This window comes from Acanthochromis polyacanthus, chromosome 18 (assembly GCF_021347895.1).
Source record: "Acanthochromis polyacanthus isolate Apoly-LR-REF ecotype Palm Island chromosome 18, KAUST_Apoly_ChrSc, whole genome shotgun sequence".
NCBI lineage: Eukaryota > Metazoa > Chordata > Actinopteri > Pomacentridae > Acanthochromis > Acanthochromis polyacanthus.
Window position 1 is genome coordinate 5,693,707 of NC_067130.1, and position 22,433 is coordinate 5,716,139.

Genomic DNA, 22,433 nt, shown 5'->3' on the forward strand with positions numbered 1-22,433 from the left:
TGAAAACAGCAAAAATGTCAGCTATGTTAGAAAAAGTCCCACAATTATGTATTGGCCCATGCTGTTTTGCTCGTTTTCTACTTATGTACAATCTGTGCAATACAGACAATTTGAACACTAATAAATCTCTATCAGTATTTATATTCCTCAAAAAAATCTGTGCAATATCACTGGTATACAAAAATGATGAATTTTAGAACTATTACTCATTTATATTCAGATTTATTTTTATTTTATTCTACATTATTTAAATGTTTGCACTATTTCTGCTGCTGTAAGACTGCAAATTTCCCCACTGTGGGATTAATAAAAGCCTTATCTTTGTCCCTCCTTCCACTAAATGAGTGATTTCTTTACTACAGGAAACGACGACAACCTCCGAGCATCAATTTACCACACTGATAGTTCAAAATCTTGAAAAGGATTTGGATTGTGAAGTAATGCAGCCCCACTAACTTTTTTTTTTTGCAGTGAATTATTTGTCTCCCTGCACGCACCACCAAAACTATTCCTCCCATCACTATTTTAAGGGAAAGCCTCATCCTTCACTTAGTCCCAACTACAACAACTGTGATTGGTTTTACAAAATACAAATGAGCCAGAGTGTTCAGCAGAATGAAAGTGTGATCAAATCAGATTATTATTTACTACAGAATTTGCTGGCAAAGTGAGACTAGCATAGCACAAAAAGAGTGAGAGGACCTGAACAAAGCTTGCATTCTCACAAAGTCTTCAGCTTGATCATGTTGCATGTGTTTTAGCTCAGGCAGTGGATTTTAAGGAGAGTCTTTAAGGGTCGTGGGGTTCGTTTAAGCCATCAGGAGGTGTGTGTAGTCTTCAATGCAATTCCAAAAATTTAAATCTCCAAATCTGGAGCTTAACTCTTTTCATTGTAAAAGTCCCTGAATCAGGATCAGGCTGCATCTGATATGAAAATACAACCAAGACCATTTTAATTTCAAGGTTGCTGAATGTTTAATGAAGATGCCACCTGGTACCATCACTAAAATAGATGTTATTGTGCTCAATTTCTGTTGCATGAGGTTGTTTGGTTTGGAGTCTGAGAATTTCACGGTTCAATAGCATCAGTGTCACTGTAAGGCTGTTATTAACTTTCTAATTTACAGTTTTAATTAAGTGGGAGTTTCCAGTCCGGCCTGGCGATACGGATAAGGAGAGTTACTGTATGTCATAATTCTCTTATCCATAGAGCCTAGGGCTGTTCATTTGGCTTCACAGTTCTGCAGCAGTTACTGACTAAATCTGAGGATTTTAATTAGGATGGAATTTTAAAAATCAGCCTAGGACTTAAAGGGTTAAAGGTTCGACATGATAGCAAAACTATGATGGTTAAAATGTGTCCAGGCAGGAACTAATCTCCTGCATACATCAAAAACTGAAGCCTTGAGGTGATGATGGGCAGCAATCCAGAAATGCAAAGAATGAGAAGAATGACACCAAAAAAATCTTTCTGGAGCCTGAAATGCTGGTGCATCTGTCTGGGATCTGAAAAGAATTTCAAGCTGTCAAACGTGTATCAGTAACAGGTGATTTATGTACAACTGTGGGCAGTGCAACAGCCTTAAAAGGATTGATCAGCATGCTGGGAAACACACTTCTGCACTTATGTCTTATATGAGACTGAAGTCTAGACACAGTTAGCTTAGCATAACGATATAAACAGCTTGTCTGGCTCTGTTTAAAGGTAAATCCATTTCAAATGTTTTCCAAATGCTGAATAGTTTCTTTAAATACACAAATTATGACATTAGAGCTGCAAATAGTGATTGTTTTAACTTCTTGATTAATCTGTTGATTATTTCCTTGACTAATAGCTAAACTGTCTAGTCTCTAAAATGTCAGAAAATTATTTAAAAAAATGTCAGCTAGTGCTTCCCAAAGCCCAAAATGACACTCAAATGTATTGTTTTGTCAAAAACCCAAAGATATTCACATGATCAACATAAAGAAGTAAAGAAATCAACTTAACTTATTCAACTTAAAGCAGCTTTTATCAGATCATTTAGACTTTTCTGTTTCCTAAAAAGTTTCTGAAACCAATTAATGAATTATCAAAAGAGTAGATTAATTTAATAATGACTGATAAATTGATTTATTGCTGCAGCTTTATAAAACATATTTGCATTATTAAGTTATACATCCAGTATTTGACATTGGCAGAACACTTGCCAGTATTTACCATCAAAAAGTTTTGTTAACTACAAGTTTTTTTTAAACTAAAGGCCCACTTTGACAAACGTTGGTCATTCCACAGCGCTACCTCCACTCACCTTATATAGAGAGCAGCTTAAATAATTCACATGCATAAAGTACAAAGAGCAGAGCAGAAATATAAAATGTTAATAAGTACAAAAAGTACAGGGCATCTGTTTTGCTGCAGACAGTACCTGTATTTCAAACCAGAAGGTCCACGTGGGGGCGTTTAGGCCGTGTGAATAGAAGACAAAATATTCTCCGCTCAGGTCGAACTGAGGCGTCCCGTCCCCGAAGGACCAGGTGGAGAGGCTGGCACCTCGGTGAGGCATCAGATACAGAGACATGTGGCTGGGGCCTGCATGAGACGGGATGGGATGGAAGTAAGTCTGACTGAGTTTTGTCATATTGAAGATGCTCAGATCAAGTCTTTAAGTTTCAAGCCCTCAAAAACCTATTTTTATTCTATTTCAAAATGGAAGCCTGTTGTTCAAGATCAGTCTTTGGATTTTGACTCTATTAACACTCCTGTTGTCTTCATTCACAGACACCAAAAAATACTGTTTCCTTGTCTGAAAAAAAAAATCCGAAAATTCAGCAAAAAAAATTCCCCAAATTTCTGAAAATTTGCAAAACCTCCAGGAAGAAAATTTTAATAATTCCTTAAAAGTTTTGTTTTTAAAAAATCCCCCAAATTTGGCAAAAAATTCTTGTAAATAATGCTAATAAGTAAAAAAATCTGCCAAAAAAAGGGTAAAAATATCAAAAGTGATTACATATACATTAGTAAAAGTTGTAATATTTTCTTTAAGAACATTCACAAAACTTTTTTCGCAAATGTTCTTAAGAAACATTTTTAACATTTCGTTTTCTCCACCAAAAAAAATCTTCAAAATGTTGAAAATGTGGACATCAGACGTTTTTTCCACATTTTCAAACTTTAAAACGGGTCAATTTGACTCGCAGGATAACACGATGGTTAACTAATCACCCAGTGTTTCATTTTTGTTTTGTTTTTGTCTGAAGGTACCAAATTAATGATTATGTTCTGACCATTGTTCAGTTATGGACCCATTTCTGCCACTCTTGCTGAAATCCCATAAAAGAAACCTTCTTTGTTCCTACTTTAAAGTTCTGGTGGTATAACGTGTTCTTGACCTTTCGCGCTGAACATCATCTTGACCGTCCCCCAGCTCGTGTCCTCCCTGGACAGCAGGCTGAACTCCAACGGAGAGCTTGGAGAAACTTCTGAAGCAGGCAGGTACCAGTTCTTCCTACAAACAGCGAACATATTTGTGAAAGCGCAGAATAAATAAAAGCAGAGCTCACATTGACTGATAAGGCAACCATGCTAAACAAACAGTGTAAAAACAAGCTACAAGGCTGCAATACTGACTTGCTGAGGAACTTCACAGGCAGGAACCAGGGGTAACCGCAGAAGGGTCGGTCCTCCCGGCAGCGGGTCCGAACGCTGTCGTTGATCTCGGGGATGTGAGGCGTGATGTGCTGTATGGCCGTGTAGTCAAAACTGTTTATCCACAGACCCGAGTCTCGGCTCTCCACCTGGCCCTGGAGGTTGTGAAAGGTCCGTGTTGTGTGCTGCAGGGAGACGGATAAAGCATTTTAAAAGATTAACATTAATTCAGTTCTTTGACACACACTTTCCTCCAACCTGCCGTGTACTGCAGCTGCTTCACTGAGTGTCTTAATGGAGCTCTCTGAGGTCTACATGAGCAGGTGGAGGACTGGAATTAGCTACAAAATCATTAGTGGAGATGACACTGTGTGCAGCAGCCAAGTTACAAAAAAAAAACTGACTGTAGAGGGAAAATATGCTCCCAAGAGATTTTAATCCTGCAGGCAGGAAAATGCACTGCAAGACGGTGAATGAAAACCAAACACAAAAGGTAATTCTGCAGTTGCTGCTTTTTCTTTTTTCTTCTTAGCCATTAATGATGGAAGACATTTTTTTTCACTTGTTCAAATGTTAAGCTGCATGTGGAGAAGCCTGGAGTTTGTCGATGAGCAGCCTGTAAAGGAGGACGGAGTTGAGGTGTGAGTTCCTTTCCTGACCTTCAGTGCAGAACATCTCGGTTCTTTACCAGCTGTCAGATGAACCAAATTGCTGATATGAGTCCCATTTCACATACTTCGAGTTGATTTTAACTATTTAGTTGTTTAGAAATGACTGTTAACATAAGGGTCAATATATAATTGAGGGACTTCTGAAGTCCATGGGATATATCTTGCATACATTTTTATGTTCATTATGATCATGTCTTTACAAATTCCATAATTATTTATTATGGAACCAATCACTTACTAATAAAAAATGAATTGATATCACTAAAAGATCAACTAAATAACCGTCCAAATTTAATGACAACCCCCTTCTAATTAGCTAAATAATAATAAAATGAGCTTAATAAAAAATTGTTTTGATTGTGTTAAGTTGAGATAATCATGACAGATATTTCTTTTTTGGCAATATGTCAAATTTTATATGGAAAATAAATTGTATCTGTGTCTGAGAGAAATCTCTTTCAGCCAAGTCCCTCATTACAAAAACACCTCTCAATGAAGTGTGTTAATTCCAGATCACATGACCTGCTCCACATGATGTCATTTCCTCCTGAAGAAAAGACTGGAAGACTCCAAGACTTTCTGAGTTATTTAATATAAAGTAGTGTGTGAGTCAAGTGTGGATTTATGGCATGTCAACAGGTTTACTACAATATCTTTAGAAATAACTTTCAATTTAAATTTTACTCAGTTGTATATATAATATTTAGAAGAATCTTTGTGTAAAAATGCCATGTGGTGTTTGGTTATAGGCGGCCATGTTGATTTTAGGCCTGAAAACAGCAAAAATGTGAACTATGATACAAAAAGTCCTGCAATTATATATTGATCCTTATACTAATTGTATCTTCCCAAGTTTGTCTCATCTCTCATTCTTGCATATTTAATTGGTTATGCATATTTTGTATTCTGTTTATGTTTCTCCAATTTATTATAACCAACCGATGGAAACTCGTCGTCAATCTTACAACGAAAAGTGTGCAGAATTTTTGCGTCCTTAATGAATGGGCTCCATCCAGCAAACAGAAAAATGTCAGTGTGTAGATGTATACGTTTCTGTGTACATTTGTGCGTCTGTGCGTGTTCAAACCTGCAGGAAGACTCTCTTTGGTCGCGGGCTGTCTGGACTATCCGAGTAAGGAAAGAAGAGGCCGCAGGACACCAGGAGGAACATGATGATGAAGACTGAGCCGAGACCAGCCAGGATCCACTTTGTGCTCCGTACCAAATAGATGAAATGTAGCTGAGAAAGACATAAAAAAAGCATTATGGAACCAGCAGAAGTAACAATCTACCCTGCAGTGTTTTCAAATTACAACAAATTTAAAAGTATTTTATAAAGACTAACATCCAAAAAAAAAACTTGAGCCTGTGAGATGTACATTAAACTTTACAGCCTCTGTCAACTATACACAGTTGGTTTGCTCCATCCTGTTCACACAAATGTTGCTCCCAGAAGCTTAAAAACGATTGTTCAGTCACCTATTTTCTGTCCTGCCTACGCTTCCTAATGCACACGCAAAGTGACATCACTGCCTTCCTGCCTGAAAAAAAGCGAATCCAGATTTGTTTTTCATCACACACAACGTGGGAATACTCACAAAAAAAGAGGAGAGGAAGATGGTTGCCAGGGTGACCAAGGTGGCCAACACCACCTCAGGAGGAATCTCCGTGCCGCTGCGGCCCATGATGGGTGTGAAAATCTCAAACACCACCCAGATGAGGAACATGAAGTGGACATAAGGCAACGCCAGGCCCAGCAGGTAGAGCACGCTGTACTTCACTGATGCTCCTGGAGAAACAGAGTTTGTCAGACTAAACTGAAGCAGCCAAGGATGAGGAAATGAGGCTGGAATCTTCTGGCTTCTCCGCAGCTATGACAAACGCTTCGTAAATTACATCTTGAGGTAAAAGTGTTTATAGCCTCACAACAATCCTGACTTCATCCCACAGCTTCCTTGATTACTCCAGCAACTCTGTGGCTTTTGCAAGTCTTTATAATCTGCCCTGATCATGCAGTAAACGAGGGGGTTTCTGAAGCCATTTACAATCTGACAAGCACTTTGTGTTAAGACTGCTGAGTTCTTAAATCATGTGAATGGTAGGAGCTGAAAATAGTGAACAGCTGATGGTTAGTCTTTGTTGACTTTCAACAAATAACTAGAGATTTACCTTTACTATTTCTCTTATAATGAGCATGCACCAGTCAAACACATAACAGCAGCTGTCTATAATGCTGACATTGATCTGACTGCTAAGAGGCTTAGGAGAAGCAGGTTTAGGGATAGAGATGATTTATCTCTTACCATTAAGCATTCATTTTCAACCAAAGTGCCCATATGCATAAGAATAGTAAGAGTATAATGGGTGTATCTCAGTCGGACAAATCGTGACAAATTAGGTTGTGGTGAGGCGGAGCGTTTACCTCTGTGTTTAAATTCTTTCGCCAGCAGCAGTCTGGTGGCCAGGGGGAAAGCTACCATTAGCATGGGCACGTAGGCTGAACACAGGCCCTGCTGGGTGAGCCACACCAGGCTGCAGCACCACAGCAGCAGGCTCACGTCAAAGTAGAGATCTCCCAGCTCCACCAGACGGACACCCTGCACAGGAAACACACAAGACATATGCAGGAGCAGATCAGAGGCTTTGGCGTTTACTGTGTGTATCTTTGAGAGGCTGTGAATCAACTGATGTGCAGCTGTTTTGTTAAAAAAAAAAGAAAAAAAGCTGGCTACAGTAGAGGAAGGCCATCTAAAACAGGGATCGACCAATACAGGTTTTTTGAGGCCGATGCTGATGCCAAATATTGGAATTCAAGAGGGCTGATAACCAATATTTTGAACCGCTAAATGTAATGTTTTAACAACACGTGAAAGCAGGAACCTGTCATTCATAACTGGGCTTTATCATTAATAAGAGCAGCTATAACAGAACATGTAAAACCAAAATAGAAGTGATTAAAATCCGAATGCTCTCCTCTGTTTATATAGGATCAACTGGGATTGATCAGTTTATCTCCTGCAGCTACTTTTTCTGTTCTTCTCTATATTCATTTTTATCATCCACTAAGGTCCATGTTATTATTGGTTTAGGGTAATTTGTGGCTGTCTTCTCACTTAACCGCTAGCCATTAGCATAGCCCTAGCCACTGTGAGAACAGCTCATTTTAACAGTTTGTTCAATTTTTGAATTCTCTGCTTGAGAGATCCTTATGAGACCGCATATAAGCCGATAATAAGCCTATCCCTACTTTGAAAAGCTGTTTACCTTATTTTCACTGATCACATGAATGCAAAGCAACAAATTCATCTCCTTAATTACAACTTATACTCTCAATATTCAATTTTGCTGATATATTCATGCATATTTTTGTAAATTTTAGGTAACAGTACAGCTGAATGTTGCTGCGGTACACCTCTAAACAATGGGTTTCCATTTTTCCAAATCTTTTACAGTAATAAACATTAAAATGAAAACGAGATAATCAATGCATTGACTCAAATTTGTCATGACAAACTAAAGGCAGTAAGACTATTTGTCCCTTTTCACAAGTTCACTAAGAATCATGGAAGCTGTTAAGTTCACTCCTCTCTGGTCAAGGCACCAACACAAATTTCAGTTTATATCAGTTCATGTTGACATAGAGGAAGTTTTTCTGTAAAATGTGCGGGGCAGCATCTTCTGATACAAACTGCAAATAAAGATAACCTCTAACTCATAACTGCTGTGCATAGAAAAAAATAGACGAGGAGAAGGAATCAGTGATATGATGTAATACTTTCTACAATGGGAACGTATTTAAGATTCGGTCACTGTTTTATTCTGAATCGAAAATGGAAGACAAAATGAAAGACAAGGGCTGAGAGTGTGACCACAATCCCACATGATCAGTGGCCAGACTATTTGCAAAAATGTGTATTTCCAAATTTATTTCATCTTCTTCCAGGACTAAAGATTTGTCTGTTCAATTAAACAAAACGTGTCTGTTGCGTCTATTTACGACTTTTTCTGAAAATACCATTCAGAATTAGGGCAAAGACAGATTCTCGCTTTTCAAAAGAGGTTTTGTTTCACTGAAGCATTATGCAATCTGGGACAAAAGGCTGGTCTGTGTTCCTTCTGGAAAATGGCCACGATAAGCTGGAGTTCATATTGTGGTTAAGCTGCAGCTCCAGAAGAAATCAGTTTTCTGTACTGACAAATGACAAATCAACACTTCTAAATGTCAAACCTACAACATACCCAATGAAATGCAAACATCTGGTCCTAAAATGATGGGAATGTTTCGCCAAAAGACCTCTAAGAATCTTTCTAAAGATGCAAGAAATAGGCTGTAAACATTTGATAGCTAGAAAAGCACAAGACACTCCCTCTAGCATTAAAAACCACAGAGAGAAAGGAAACAGGCTCTTAGCAGTAAATGATCATTTGGTCAATGCATGTATGTGTGACTGACAGATGACTGTCTGTGTTCTACCTCTACGGTTACATTACATAAAAAGGAGCTGCTGTTCTGTAATCGATGTGGAGGAAGAGGAACCATCTGAGTTTGTCATCTCTGCACTTTAGTTCTCATTAAATGTGAGTTCAGCGAAATGTGAGGCCCGGGGAAATAATGTGACCTTTTCTTCAGGTCGGAGTAAACAGAAAACGCAACTAGAAAGAGTCAGGACTGATTTGATGATGAACTAAACAAGTCAACACAAGGTGCATTATTTCAAATAATAATGTAGCTTCAGCTTCAACACATCAAATATTTCAGCTGTCACTTTTGCCCCATCCCTTCCTGACATTTAACAAATACAACTGTAATTTAGAAAGAAGCTTCTGTTTTAGAATAGAATAGCATAGAACAGAAAGATAGAAAAGCCACCACAACACAAATAAATAAGAAATAGGAAAAATATAATAAAGTAGAAAATGAACAAGAGAGTGTAGAATATACTATTTTTAACAATGTACTGAAGAGAAAAATGGATCATAAAGTGTCAAATGCTATAGACATATAGACAGATATTTGGAACACACATTATATCCAGCATTTCTCATATGGTAAATGGTTGTATTTTATATAGCGCTTTTATCCAAAGCGCTTTACATGATACATCACATTCACCCATTCACACACACATTCACACACTGATGGCGGGAGCTGCCATGCAAGGCGCTAACCACGACCCATCAGGAGCAATTAGGGGTTAGGTGTCTTGCTCAGGGACACCTCAACATGAGCACGACGGGCCGAGGATCGTACCGGCAACCCTCCGGTTGTGAGACGGCCACTCTACCCACTGAGCCATGCCGCGCCATATGTGTAATAAAATATGTTTATTTTGCTACAGATTCCCTGTGTGCTCTTTAAAGTTATTGTCCGAAGCTAAAGGAAGTCCTGCATCAAAAACTCCATCACTCACCCCGTAGTACAAGTTCTTGGCCAGCGTGTGGATGAGGATCATCTTGCCAGTGGCTGCAGCTCCGTACAGGCAGATGGAGGCGTAGAAATGGTTGTACCAGAACATGGAGCGGCCCAGCAGGGTGACGAGCAGAGCAACAATCAGCACCGACAGCAGGGTGACGAACCAGCTCAGCACAGCTACACCCGTGGCACAGGCCAGGTCTCGAACGTAGCGCCCACCTTGGAGAGATGGTAAATGAAGACAAACGGACGCGCACGAATTAATCAGAGAATTAGTTTAAAGGTTCTGAGCTTCTAAACTCAGATCGGGCGAACTTCAACTCACATTTTTCAAGAAAAATACTTGTGAAATAGTCATAAAGAGGAGGAAGAGGAAAACACATTGCGCACATAAGCAGCAGAGGAAATAACCTAATAAATATCCACTACAGGAAATGGAAGCCTACCTCCATTGCCAGGCAGTGAGGCTTTCTTGGCCAGATAGAGGAAGGTGGCCGTGGCTACCATGTAGTTGAGGATGGTGCCAACGCGAGCCGGGTAAGCCACCACGACTACACCTAGCAGGTCAAAAAATACCATGTTGCCATGACGATACTCCGAGGAGTCGGCCAGCTTCTCTGACATTACCAAGTACTTCAGGACTGCCAGGATGTTGTCGCCTGGAAACAGGAGTAAAGAGGTGAAAGGTGAACAGTGAAGCTCTGGTCAGACAATTAACTTGTGACCGGGACATTTTGAAATCACAGGAATAGCCAAGTCAAACGAGGAAGTGTACAAGTTTAATTGTGGGTTTTTGGTTCCCATCACTTGTAATTCTACCCTCACAATCAGAGGAAGTTAATGGCTTATATGACTGAATACGAAAGTGATGATCCTACAATCATACGGTTAAAAGGCTCCTTCTTTGGAAAACTGACACATCACATTCAGTACACAGGGTTTATTAAGCGTAACTATCTGACCAGCAGTATGAGCCATTCCTGCACGGCCACCCTAGTAGTATATTCTGCAGTAATAAAGCTGTAAATAAATAAATTAATAAACAAGATGCTCTTTCCAACTAGTAAATAATGCTTTTTTGTCGAGGCTTATTCATCTGCCGTCTTATTTCATGGTAATCTTAACACATAAACGGCTATGACAGATGAATGAATGACAATATGGGATGTAATTCTGCACATAGAGCTCTATAACCTCCCACACACACACACACACACTACTCCAACCTCTTACACATACAAGTATACTCAAGCATCAAGCCCTCCTACAAACACTTCAGTTCTCTCTAGCGCACAACTTTACTCAAGTAATAGTTTAGAAGAAGATAAAGACATCCTGACTCCCACATCTTCTATGTAAAGTCAATTATTTCTTCTATACTCCTGCTCGGAATAAAAAGCACGTCATACTTGACTTGACTGTAGATCATAAATCTGGTTACATGAAAGATCATTAAAAAGAGCTGGAGTGTGTTACTGCAGCTGAGGCAAAGTTTCTTTTATCTGTGCTGCTCTCGGTGCTGCTGCTTCCATGTCTGCACAGTTAACAACACAAGCACACAGGCAAGACAAAGCTCCATTGTTCTTCCGCCTGGTGGGTTCACTGTGGCCAAACAGTGTAAACAACTGACATCTACTTGTTCATGTGGGGTTCACTGCTTGTGCTTCACCCTCAGCATCGCTTTCTGAGTGTTACTCGGCATTTCAAGCCCCTGCCAGTCTTGCACCTCGCCCCACTCTGTCCAAAAACAGGAGCAGACTTTTAAGACGAGGCCAAATATCTGTTGCATTCATCACCAGCTTCTAAAGGGCAGAGCTACTGGTGTCTTCTTCTTCTTCTTCTGTGCTGTGTCCTACTCTCCACCTTAGAAAACTGTTCTGCCTCCTTCTTCACAGACTAAAAATACCTCCTACCTCCCTCTGAAATCTCACTTTCTCTCTCTAATAATTCATGCCTTTCATGGCGAGCTGCTGCGCACAGAAGAAGAGGAGGGAGATGTCCAGTAGCTGCTGAGCGAGAGAGGAAAGATGCCAACGGTCTCACGTTTTTAGTGCTGACTGACTGGATTCTCTGCTAAGTAAAGCAAAATAATTCGGCAACACAGTAGCTCAAGGTAAATGAGGGCAACAGCCTGCAGCTGGTATGTATGTATGTATGCATTTCTAAGTCCTCAGAGGAATAATATGATCAGGGGACTGCTGACCACTCTGAGACTGGAGGATAAAACACAAACGAACAGCATGTGTTTGTGCCAGAGACAAAAAATAAAAATGGTGCTGCAGTAACTGTTCTGACAGAGACACACCCATGAGCATAAAACTGCTGATTCTAATTGAAATGACTGTTAAATAAAAGCATGACACATATTTCAGCATGCGTGATTAGTCGTGTACCGGCTCTCTGTATCGAGTCTGTCAGGATCCTGTTTGCAGTGTCGTACTTGGTATGGTAGATGAAACCATTTTCTATGAAAGCCAGATCAATACCTGTAAAAAAAAAAAAAAAAAGAATATAGAAACAGAACACAATTAAAGCATCAAACAAAAAAAGGTGGTTGCTTTGTCTGTGTATCGCCCACAGGATTTTCCTTTCTGAGTCTGACACAGAAAAGCTTCATATTTTCATTATTAATTCATGAACTGCTCTGCAACAGTTGTTGGCCTTTACCTGGGATGTTACCAAAGTCCCTGTATATGCGGAAGTCGGTGTCAGAGGGAATGACGCCGCTCTGAAAGACCTCCTGACCGACCACAGAGGCGAAGGGGTGTTTGGCTGCATGGACGTAGGCCTGGACGAGCCATGGGTTCTCTGGGCCTTTAAGGAAGGAAGGAAGGAAGGAAGGAAGGAAGGAAGGAAGGAAGGAAGGAAGGAAGGAAGGAAGGAGGGAAGGAAGGAAGGAAGGAAGAAAGAGCTGCTGAGATATTTTAGATACTAGACAGGTATCTGGGATTTTGAAGTGTTGTAGCATTAAGTAATCAGTAATCTTTATTTATAGAGCACTTTTAAACAGTCTTGCATCACAAGGCAGCAAAATAAAACAGACAAATCATGAAAATACTCAGGATTTACACGACAGATAAACAGATACACAGTCAGGGTTAGGCCTTTTTTATGTGTTACGTGATTAGGGCCAGTGATTAAGGTCAGATGTTGTATTTGTACAATACAACACTTGTAAGTGATTCTCAGAGCTGCAGCGGTATCTCGACTTCAATCTGCGTCAGTAAAAAGGAAAAAAACTGCATGCATTCTTTTGCAAGCTTTTCCATTTAAAGGAAAAATAAGTACAGCTGGAAGGCTGCGAACACGAACTTCCAAAACAAACACAGAGCAAACCAGGAGAAAAGCATGACGACAAACAAACCCGGCCAATTTATCAGTACCTGTCTGGAAAACAACCTCCTTGCCTCCAACACCTGCAGCCTCCAAGTTGATGAAGGCTCGCACCTGCTTGGCCCATGGATGCTGGGTAATGAAACCGTGACTGGCCTGTTGTGGAGGAGAAAAAGTAAAGCAAAAATGACACAGAGAAAAAATGAAAAACAAACCAAAGAGTGCAATGTGTATGCTTAATTTTACCTGCAGTATATTTTCTTCTGCCCCATTAAAGAGGAAGATAACGCCATGGTGAAGAGGGGAGGACTGGTTGGCCAGAGAATGGAGGACTTCCAGCATCACTGCACAGCTCACTGCGTCATCACTGGCACCTTAGAGAAGAAAAAGCAGTGCATGCGTGTCAGAAATACTACTTGTGAGCTGCAAGTTCACTTTAACATGTTTATCAGGCAACAGGAATTTATCTTGACCTTAAGTTAACACACAGAGTCACGCAGTTGTGCATCTATATCACCCTTTTGTCCTGACCCGGCGGAACAGCCAGAGATAACAACACAGATGGCGGAGCTGATAAGTCTGAAGTGCAGCGGAGCAAAGTCACAAACACACGAGAACGGAGGGAGTAGGCTCCGTGTGGAAAGTGGAAACATGCGAAGAATGCAACAAGCTGGCTAAAAAACTGTGGTGTGACGGCGGGAGCACAAAGGAAAACGGGCAGCAGCGAGAAGAAAGGAAAAGTGCATGATGTAAAAGATTAGACAGGTTAGTGGTGAGGAACACAATTCACTGGGAATAAATGCAAAGAAAAGGGGGGGGGGGATGACTCAGAGATCAGACAGTCAAATTGAGACATCATGTGCTCTGGATTTCTAGATTGACTGTGTTCATGGGGTGGGGGCCGGGTACCATTCAGGCTCCTGTCTGTGCCACTTATGTCAGCGACATATTAATCCTTGTCCCAGAGAAGCTCTGTGAGAGTTCAGAACATTCCATGCATAAATCAAAGCCTGAGCAAGCCTGAAATTGTAAAAATGTTTCTACTAGTACACGAATTACATTATCAGTTTATTGGCTGCTTACCCACACATATATTCAAACCATGCAGGCAAAAATATGTGCAAGACAATCCTCTGCCCGTCTTTATACTTTCTTCTCTTCCTTTATTATTTTGTACATGAACTAATGTTTAGAATACCAAGAAATCAAAGGCTTGGCAAGCAGCAGCAGACATGAAAATGTGTGTGTATCTTCCTGGTCCACACCTCTTGGATCAATTTCCTTTTACCGGTGAGGCTTTGTATGTATGCGAGTATGTGAACCAGGAAAACATGTCTTCCCAACAGGCTTCAGGGGTGTGGAGCTGAACAGTGAAGAATCTCTAAATGAAAACCAGACCAAGATAAAGTGATGACTACAGATTTCAATGCGCTATATGTCATTAGCAAACACTGCTACTTCTGTGTGGACTGAATACCGCGTGACGTCCTCTAAGCAGCTTCCTGTTCAAAGCACAATGTGGCTGTTTGAAATAAAGAAAAAGAGGGATTCAGGTTGTCATGACCGGATTGCTGTTGCCATCTAAATTTCACACTCTGGTCCACATGACAACAGTGCACAACACGGGACACAAATAAGGTACTATTATCCGAAGTCATTTGAGGACCTGTGTGTTGGACAGCGATGGTTTGCAAACACTGTGAGGAACGAGGCTTCAGGATTGGAGAGTCGCAGGAAAAAGAAAGGAAATCAGAGTTGACAATTTGTCCTCTGGGGCCCACGAATGTAAATTAAACAAAAAAAAAAACAAGTGGTTGTCAAAATAGGTCACTCTGAACCACAAATGTGAACCTCAAGGGGAACAAAGTCAGCAGGCTTCATCCTTAGAGGGCCGTAAAACTTTGAACAAAATTTCAACCCTTTCAGTAGGCTGTGTTGTCTGGACCAAAGTGGTGAACAGTCCCACAAAGAAAAATGTCACTGCAAAAATACTAAATAATTTTCTGTAACGTGCTCTTCCAATTAGTAACAACATTTTCAGCTCGTTCAGCTCTGTCCTACAGTTTTTAAAAGCGACAAGGTCAATACATAATTGAAGGACTTTTGATATCTTGCATATATCTTGCATATATTTTTATTAAAAGTGAAAAAATTTAATGTTCATTATGATCATGTCTTTACAAATTTCATATTTTTTATTATGGAAACAATCACTTAATATCACTAAAATGTCAAATAAATAACCGTCCCAATTTAAGAACTACCTTCTAATTAGCTAAACAATAATAAAATGAGTTTATTCAAAAAATGTTTTGATTGTGTTCTTTTTATGAAGTTGAGATAATCATGACAGATATTTCTTTTTTGCCAATATACCAAATTTTATACAGAAAATAACAAATTGTATCTGTGTCTGAGAGAAATCACTTTCCAGTAAGTTACTTATTACAAAAACACCTCTCAAGGAAGTGTGTTAATTCCAGATCACATGACCTGCTCCACATGATGTCATTTCCTCCTGAAGAAAAGACTGACAAGACTCCAAGGCTTTCTGAGTTATTTAATATAAAGTAGTGTGTGAGTCAAGTGCGGAATATCTTTATGAATAAATTTTAATTTCAATTTGACTCAGTTGTATATAAAATATTTTTAAAAAGGCGGCCATGTTGATTTTACGCCTGAAAACAGCAAAAATGTCAGCTATGCTACAAAAAGTCCCACAATTAGATATTGACCCGACAGGTTCACAAAGCACTGACCCCATGTGTTCAACATCCTCTACAATCAATCAACCAAATTGAAAGTTAAAATGTGAAAATGCGATTTCGAGATAATCAGGCAGCTAAGACGGGTTGTTCAGTGTTGGTTTGCAAAAGGTACCACATCTGACCAGCCACTACAGCTAATAGATCGCTGTCCATGATACATAACCGTGCTTTCAATTCAGCATGCCTTGCCTCAAATACTTCGAACAGACTATTTTTATTACAAATATTATCAAGGAGGCAGAGGCAAAACTAAACATGTGGCACGCTGAGTCAGAGAGAGAAGAAAAAGCAGAAAGAAAGCAAGAAGCCATTGTATTGTTGTTAGACGAGCTGAGACATATGAGATAAGATAAATCAGCAGCACAGCAGAGTGCACTGGGGAGGCGCCAGATGTTATGTTGAATTTTGTTTTTTTTTACCATTTATACTTCTTTTATTTTACTGGGTGCAAAAACATAAATAAATATGATATTGATATATTATGGCCATCGACCGCCCTGTTCTCTAAATACTGGCATTAACCCCTCAGGAACCTACAATGGCCGACCACAAGTGACATTTGCCATGTACAGTGTAGAAAGTGTTTTCCAAATGGCAGTCAAGGTGTTTCAGCAGCAGAATTAAGAAGACAAATTGAATCCAGTATGCAAAATGTACTGCTCACATGAATATTCTGCTCTGCTCAGTAAAAGACTGACATGGGAAAGTCAGTTGCTTTGTTAGTTTACATCTGGCCCACAGGCGTTTTCTGCATGTACCTACACGCACGGTGAACGCTTCATTAAAAAATAAAAATAAACAAAATAGCTCAGCTACTTCTCAGAGCTCACAGAGGCTCAAAGGGGAAATCTCTTCTTTTTTTTTTAATAGGCATGAATGTTTTTATACCTGGACTGTTGGCCACTGAGTCAAAGTGGCAGTTGGCGAGCATGAGGTGCTGCGTGCCACCTTTGGGCTCCAGCCGGACAGCGATGTTGGTGACACGGTCGTAGAAACTCGTGAAGCCCCCAAGGAAGTCGATGGAGAAAGAGCCGGTGGGGCGTTGTACATCTACGGTGAGCTGATGGGGACCCGCTGCCGTCTCCAGCCGGATGTTCTCAATCTGCTCCAACAAGTAGCCCACCGTCAGGACCTCATTCTCCTGGCTGCCCACCGGCCGAGGGCCAACGCTGGTGATCCGCTCTAAGTGCTGCCTGGATTGTGAGGTGAGGGAAGAGCGAAGAAAGAAAGAAAACATTTTTGAACTAAGAATGGCTGAATGTCTTCCTCTGTATATTTATGTATGTATGGCCACAGCCAAAGACAGAATTCAAAACTTAATTTAGATTAAGTGCATTTCCTGAAGACGTGGGGAAGGTTGCTGACATGGTGCAAACACATACACATGATGTGCATGTGTCTGCCTGTTTGTGTTAGTGACAAAACAACTGGAGTCAAACCTTCTTCATTTGTGTCAATGAAAGGTGCGTTCATTGCATTTTTGCCAAACACTTATCTACATGCATAACAAAGCTAGAAAATACATTTGTAGTGGCTGCAAAAAGATAGCATTCCATTCTGTTTATTGAAGAACATCTGCTTTTAGTCCATAAGCAGAGTTGAAACTCGTAGTCAATAATCAATCAGACGACATCAAATGACAAAAAAATCAACCCTCCTGTTGTCCTTATTCACGGGCACCAAAAATTATTTCTTTTTGGAAAAAAATCCGAAAATTCAGCAAAAAAAAAATCTCAAAATTTCTGAAAATTTGCAGAACCTTCAGGAAGAAAATTCCAATCATTCTTTAAAATTTTCACTTAAAGGTTTATTTTATTTTTAAAAAATCCCCCAAATTTGGCAAGAAAATTCTTGTAAATATTTTCAAAAATTAGTAAAAATCTTTCAAAAAAATCCTAAAAATATCTAAAGTGATTACATAAATATATCAGTGAAACTTCTAATATTTTCTTTAAGAACATTCACATAAAAATCAACCAAAATCCAGCGAAATTCGCTGGATTTTGGTGGATTTTTATGTGGATGTTCTTAAAGAAACATTTTTAACTTTTTTTTTTCCACCAAAAAAACGTTCAAAGATTTCCCAAGAATGTTGAAAATGTGGACATCAGAAGCTTCCCTGTGAAAATATATTATTTTTCCACATTTTTCAAACTTTAAAACGGGTCAATTTGACCCGCAGGACGACACAAGGGTTAAGTGATACAAGCAAAAATTATGAAAATTTTGCAGTCCATACTTCTAAAGTGTAAATATTTGTGGCTTCTCTTTGCTTTTGTTGCTAGTACATTGAATATCTTGGTGTTTAGGACTGTACAGAGAATACATCTTGGGAACTACACTGAGCACTCTCCATCATTTTCTGATATTTGTCCACCACACAATCAGCTGATCAACGGAGAAAAGAATCACTCCTTGTAGCCCTGAAAGGAACATAAAAAATTAAAGACTACTGGAATTCCCCTGCTGAACATGAGTGGACGAAGATGACCCTGCAGAAGTCAGGTTCAGAATATGAACTTATCTTTCATGAGGGGAACTTGTAAAGGTTTCCACGCTGAGTTACAACCACTGTCCTGGTGCAGTGGGAATAGAGTGAGCTTCTGTATGGCTCTGACCTTATCATCCTTCTCACTGCACGGACTCCCTTAAGAGAGGTAGACCGGGAAATAAAGCAAAGACGCCCATATGGTCGGGCAAAAAGAAAACAGATGCTTTTAAGACATTTTTCCTTTAACAGAAAACAGCTGCTGTTGGTGTTTGCTGTAGCTGTTTAAGAAATATGCAATGTTGCCCACGCCAGAGTGCGTACTGCAGTGGTAAGTGATGCTTAAAGCCAGCAGCAAGTAAACTTCAGAAGTGGTGAGAGAATAATATCGGTCATCAAACCATAGTGGGTGAAGCCATGTGTTGTCGTCCAGCTGTTGCAGGCAAAGATTAAAAATAACAAATGTTTGTCCCTTTGCTCCTGCTTGAGACCCAACAGAGACTTGCTGCTGCTGCATGCATTTTCCTTCTTGCGACAAAGTGGCACTAAACGATATCATAGATGTCTGAGCTGCTGCTTCCAATCCATTTTTACAGCGGCCTCCGAGGGAATGTTTTATGCTTATAATTCAAATCTGGATTTGCAGGCCATGCACTCCTGAAAGCCATGATTGTGACCAAAGAAGCTCAGAGCCCTAATCAGTTCAAATGCAGCATGCCTGACTCACTTATGGAGCAAGCAGCCAAATGATGGCAAATCCCGCTACCCAGCACTTTCAAGAGCTCAACCACAGCCCTGCTGACCTCAGATTCAGGGCCGTAATCCCTGAATCCTCCTCATCACTAACTGACAGAAGCTGCTGCACTGTGGAGCCGACTGGTCCTTTAATCTGAAAACGTTACAGCTTCATTCAAAGAACAGGATGTTTGTTGTCTATAGTCGGGCAGCCTCCATTTATTATTAATCAATCTGTTATTTTCTTTTGTGCTCAGATCAATGTTATACAAAATGTCAGTATTGGTTGAGTAGGGCAACTACAAATGATTGCTGTCATTGTTGATCAATCTGGTGATTTTTTTGAATAAATAATAAATCGTTTCGTCTAGAAAATATCAATTTCCCAGAGCTGACATCTTAAATTTAAAGCTACAGCAATGAATCTATTCGTAAAAAAATACTTGTTAAATATTTTGCTATTGAATGAATCTGTTTTGAGGGGATTAAAAATGCAAAGTTCTCTTAAATTTCAATGTTTTTTTGCTTTCTTTACTCCATTGTAGGTCTTTGGGTTGTAACATTTTTTTCCCCTTTATTTGACATTTTATAGACCAATCAATCAATTAATCAAGGAAATAATCAACAGATTAAACGACAATAAACATAATTGTTTGTTGCAGCCCCACTTCATATTGCCTTTATAATTCCCACTTCAATTTTTACGATTTTAGTTTTTTGTTAAGGTTTTCTACTTGCCAAAAAATGTATGCATTATGACTGAAATGTTAATAATGCATACAAGTGAGTACATTTCATTCATGAGGTCATTTATAAAAATAATGTAGCCTATCATATAATCATTAAAGAGATGATTTCTCAATATTACATATAAAGCCCATCTCTAAATCATGCTAGTGTCTAGTTTTCAAAATATAAACAAGCATATTGGACATAGCCAAAATATCTAAAACAACAATATATTATGGCCTATAATAATAAATATCATTCTTGATTACACTATAAACTGCAACGTTTTTTATCATTAAGACACATTTTTGATATTTTCACAGATAATGAAATAATCATGAGATTATCTTTTCTTAAATGGTCAATTACAGAGGATATAAAACAGAGATCTGACTATATGCTGATGTTGCAGTTGTGTTCACACATCGATTTTTTACAGTTTCCCTTTTATCAAATGAATGACTATCCACTTGTATGCAGGTTTCCTTTATAAATACATACTTTGCATTTGTTTTTATAGTGGTTCATACACCTAATAAGGGTTTATGCTACATCTCCTGTTTCAATGCATCACTTTGAACTGCCTCTGTGCATGAAATGTGTCATACAAATAATCTAACCTGGTCTAAAAGTCTAACTACCCAAAGATATATAGATTGCCAGCATAGTAAACAGACTGACAATATGCAGATGCAACTGGTCTGATTTTAGTCCACCTTCATAGTTTCACTTTTATCAATGAATGAAATGAATGACTATCCATTTGTATGCAGGATTTCATTATTAATAAGTACTTGAATTTTTTTTAGTAGTTTCTGTGCTTTTAATATACGTTTCAAGGTTCTATGCTATATCTTATACATCAATGCATCACTTTGAATTGTCTCTGTGCATGAAATGTGTCACACTAAAAACCTAACCTCGCCTAACCTGCAAAAAATGCCTACTTTTTCAGCCTTTCTAAGCGTAGATTTCCATCTTATGGATGAATACTCATGTTTATGCATCTCAGCGTTGTTTAAGGCTTAAAGCAAAGAGGTTACATCATGTAATAATGAACAACGCCAAAGGTTGCTGCATCCCTTCTTTCCCAAGACACGCCGTTACAACACCTGTCCACCCTGCAGGTTACCTTGGAAGCAAAGGTGGGCCGGAAGAGAAACCCGGCAGTGGTTTCTAGGCAGGTCTGTCGCCAAACTAGAGGAAAGGTTGTCGTGGGCTCGGCTGCTTTGTCAACATAAGCCTGCATGTAACATATAAACGAGGCGTTACGACAATGACAAATAACTCACCTGGCTCTCACTGCGTTGAACTCGCCGGTCGGCTTCCCAATGACAAGCTGCTGCAACGACAAATGAACGAGTCCCCACAGCACCAAAATAAACACAGAGACCAGGGACGCTGCAAGCGCTTCCCGCAGCAAGTACAGGCTCACTTCGGGCTTCCTTTTCGGGTCAGCGCTGTAGCCGTTATTCCCGCACCGGTCCAGGGCTCCGTCGTTGTCCTGAGGTACATAATGTTGCGTCCCGAAGGCTTTTATTCTCCGGACAGTGGTGTCGCTCTCCATTTTTGAGCCAGCGGTACATCAGCAGCGAGCGTCGCTCTCGGCCGTCGCTTTTTTTCTGGACAGCCGACGGATCGCGCTGAGGGACAAACTTGACTGAGAGGGCGGGCGCTTGAAAAAAAGGAACCACCACACAACAGAGGAGAGTAGACACAAGACACACTGATATAATCACTCTTTTGAGAGCAAAGGACGCAATGAATTGCGTAATAAACTAGCAACTTCGGCTAATTTTGTTTACACTTTAAAGGAATAGTTTAACCAATTTTCCCAATGCAGCTTCTTAGCTTAGCTTAGCACAAAGACTGTAGGCAGGGGGAAACAGCTAGCCTGCCTATATCTGACTTACAAAACAAAACCTAACAAAACTGCCAACAGTACGAAAATTATACTACTACCAAAGAAATACTCTGCCACATAACCAATGTAAAACACAAACATAAACAAACATTTAGTACATTTTTAACTTCTGGCTAGCTATTTCACTTGTTTCCGGTATTTGTGCTAAGCTAACTGAGTATTTGCTTGCTTGTTTTTTTTATTATTATTAAGTGTAGATACATGAGTGATAATCTCAACTAATACAGTAATTTAGAAGGTGATAAATGTTGTACTGTTCCTTTAACATGAACTCGTTTACCTTCCCATGTATGTAACAGATGATATAAATTATACTAATAGGAATAATCTTTATTCACAGAGCACTTTTCAAAATCCAAGTTGCTTTCTTTACTCCTGGCCTGCAAATGAATCTGGCAAGTCATAAAATATTTTAGAAACACAGCATCATATATGAAAACCTTTAGCATTTAAAAAAAAAGTCGAAATATTATTAAAAGACATTAATGGAGAAATTAAAATTGTGGTAAAATCAGGAAAAGGCTGTCAGATAAAGTATGTTTTAAAAGGGACACAAAGAGATCTCTAATTCAGCCGGCCTGATTTTCTCAAGCAGATCATTCCAGAGCCTCAGGACCTTGACTGAGAACACTCTGTCCCCTTTAGTTGCCAGCTGAGACCTTCAAACACGCAAAATGCCTCTGTTTAAGAATTTTGACGTGTGTTACAGTGTTTATTGACCAAAATGTCAGAGCTATAGGTATC

At 39.5% G+C, this 22,433-nt stretch overlaps 1 protein-coding gene across 1 annotated transcript in view; it reads right to left on the minus strand.

The window, feature by feature from the left end:
* LOC110966171 (endoplasmic reticulum metallopeptidase 1) overlaps window positions 1-22,213 on the minus strand; it is a 29,299-nt gene extending 7,086 nt beyond the window's left edge. The window contains exons 1-14 of the mRNA XM_022215447.2: window positions 21,058-22,213; window positions 16,702-17,006; window positions 13,292-13,419; window positions 13,096-13,201; window positions 12,380-12,526; window positions 12,106-12,198; window positions 10,159-10,371; window positions 9,711-9,931; window positions 6,722-6,896; window positions 5,898-6,088; window positions 5,387-5,539; window positions 3,611-3,813; window positions 3,373-3,488; window positions 2,409-2,572 (exon numbers count right to left, since the gene is read on the minus strand). Of these exons, the coding sequence (XP_022071139.2) occupies window positions 2,409-2,572; window positions 3,373-3,488; window positions 3,611-3,813; window positions 5,387-5,539; window positions 5,898-6,088; window positions 6,722-6,896; window positions 9,711-9,931; window positions 10,159-10,371; window positions 12,106-12,198; window positions 12,380-12,526; window positions 13,096-13,201; window positions 13,292-13,419; window positions 16,702-17,006; window positions 21,058-21,332 (2,490 nt within the window). The 5' untranslated portion in view covers window positions 21,333-22,213. The remainder of the gene's footprint in view (window positions 1-2,408; window positions 2,573-3,372; window positions 3,489-3,610; window positions 3,814-5,386; window positions 5,540-5,897; window positions 6,089-6,721; window positions 6,897-9,710; window positions 9,932-10,158; window positions 10,372-12,105; window positions 12,199-12,379; window positions 12,527-13,095; window positions 13,202-13,291; window positions 13,420-16,701; window positions 17,007-21,057) is intronic.
* Between the last annotated feature and the right edge of the window lie 220 nt (window positions 22,214-22,433).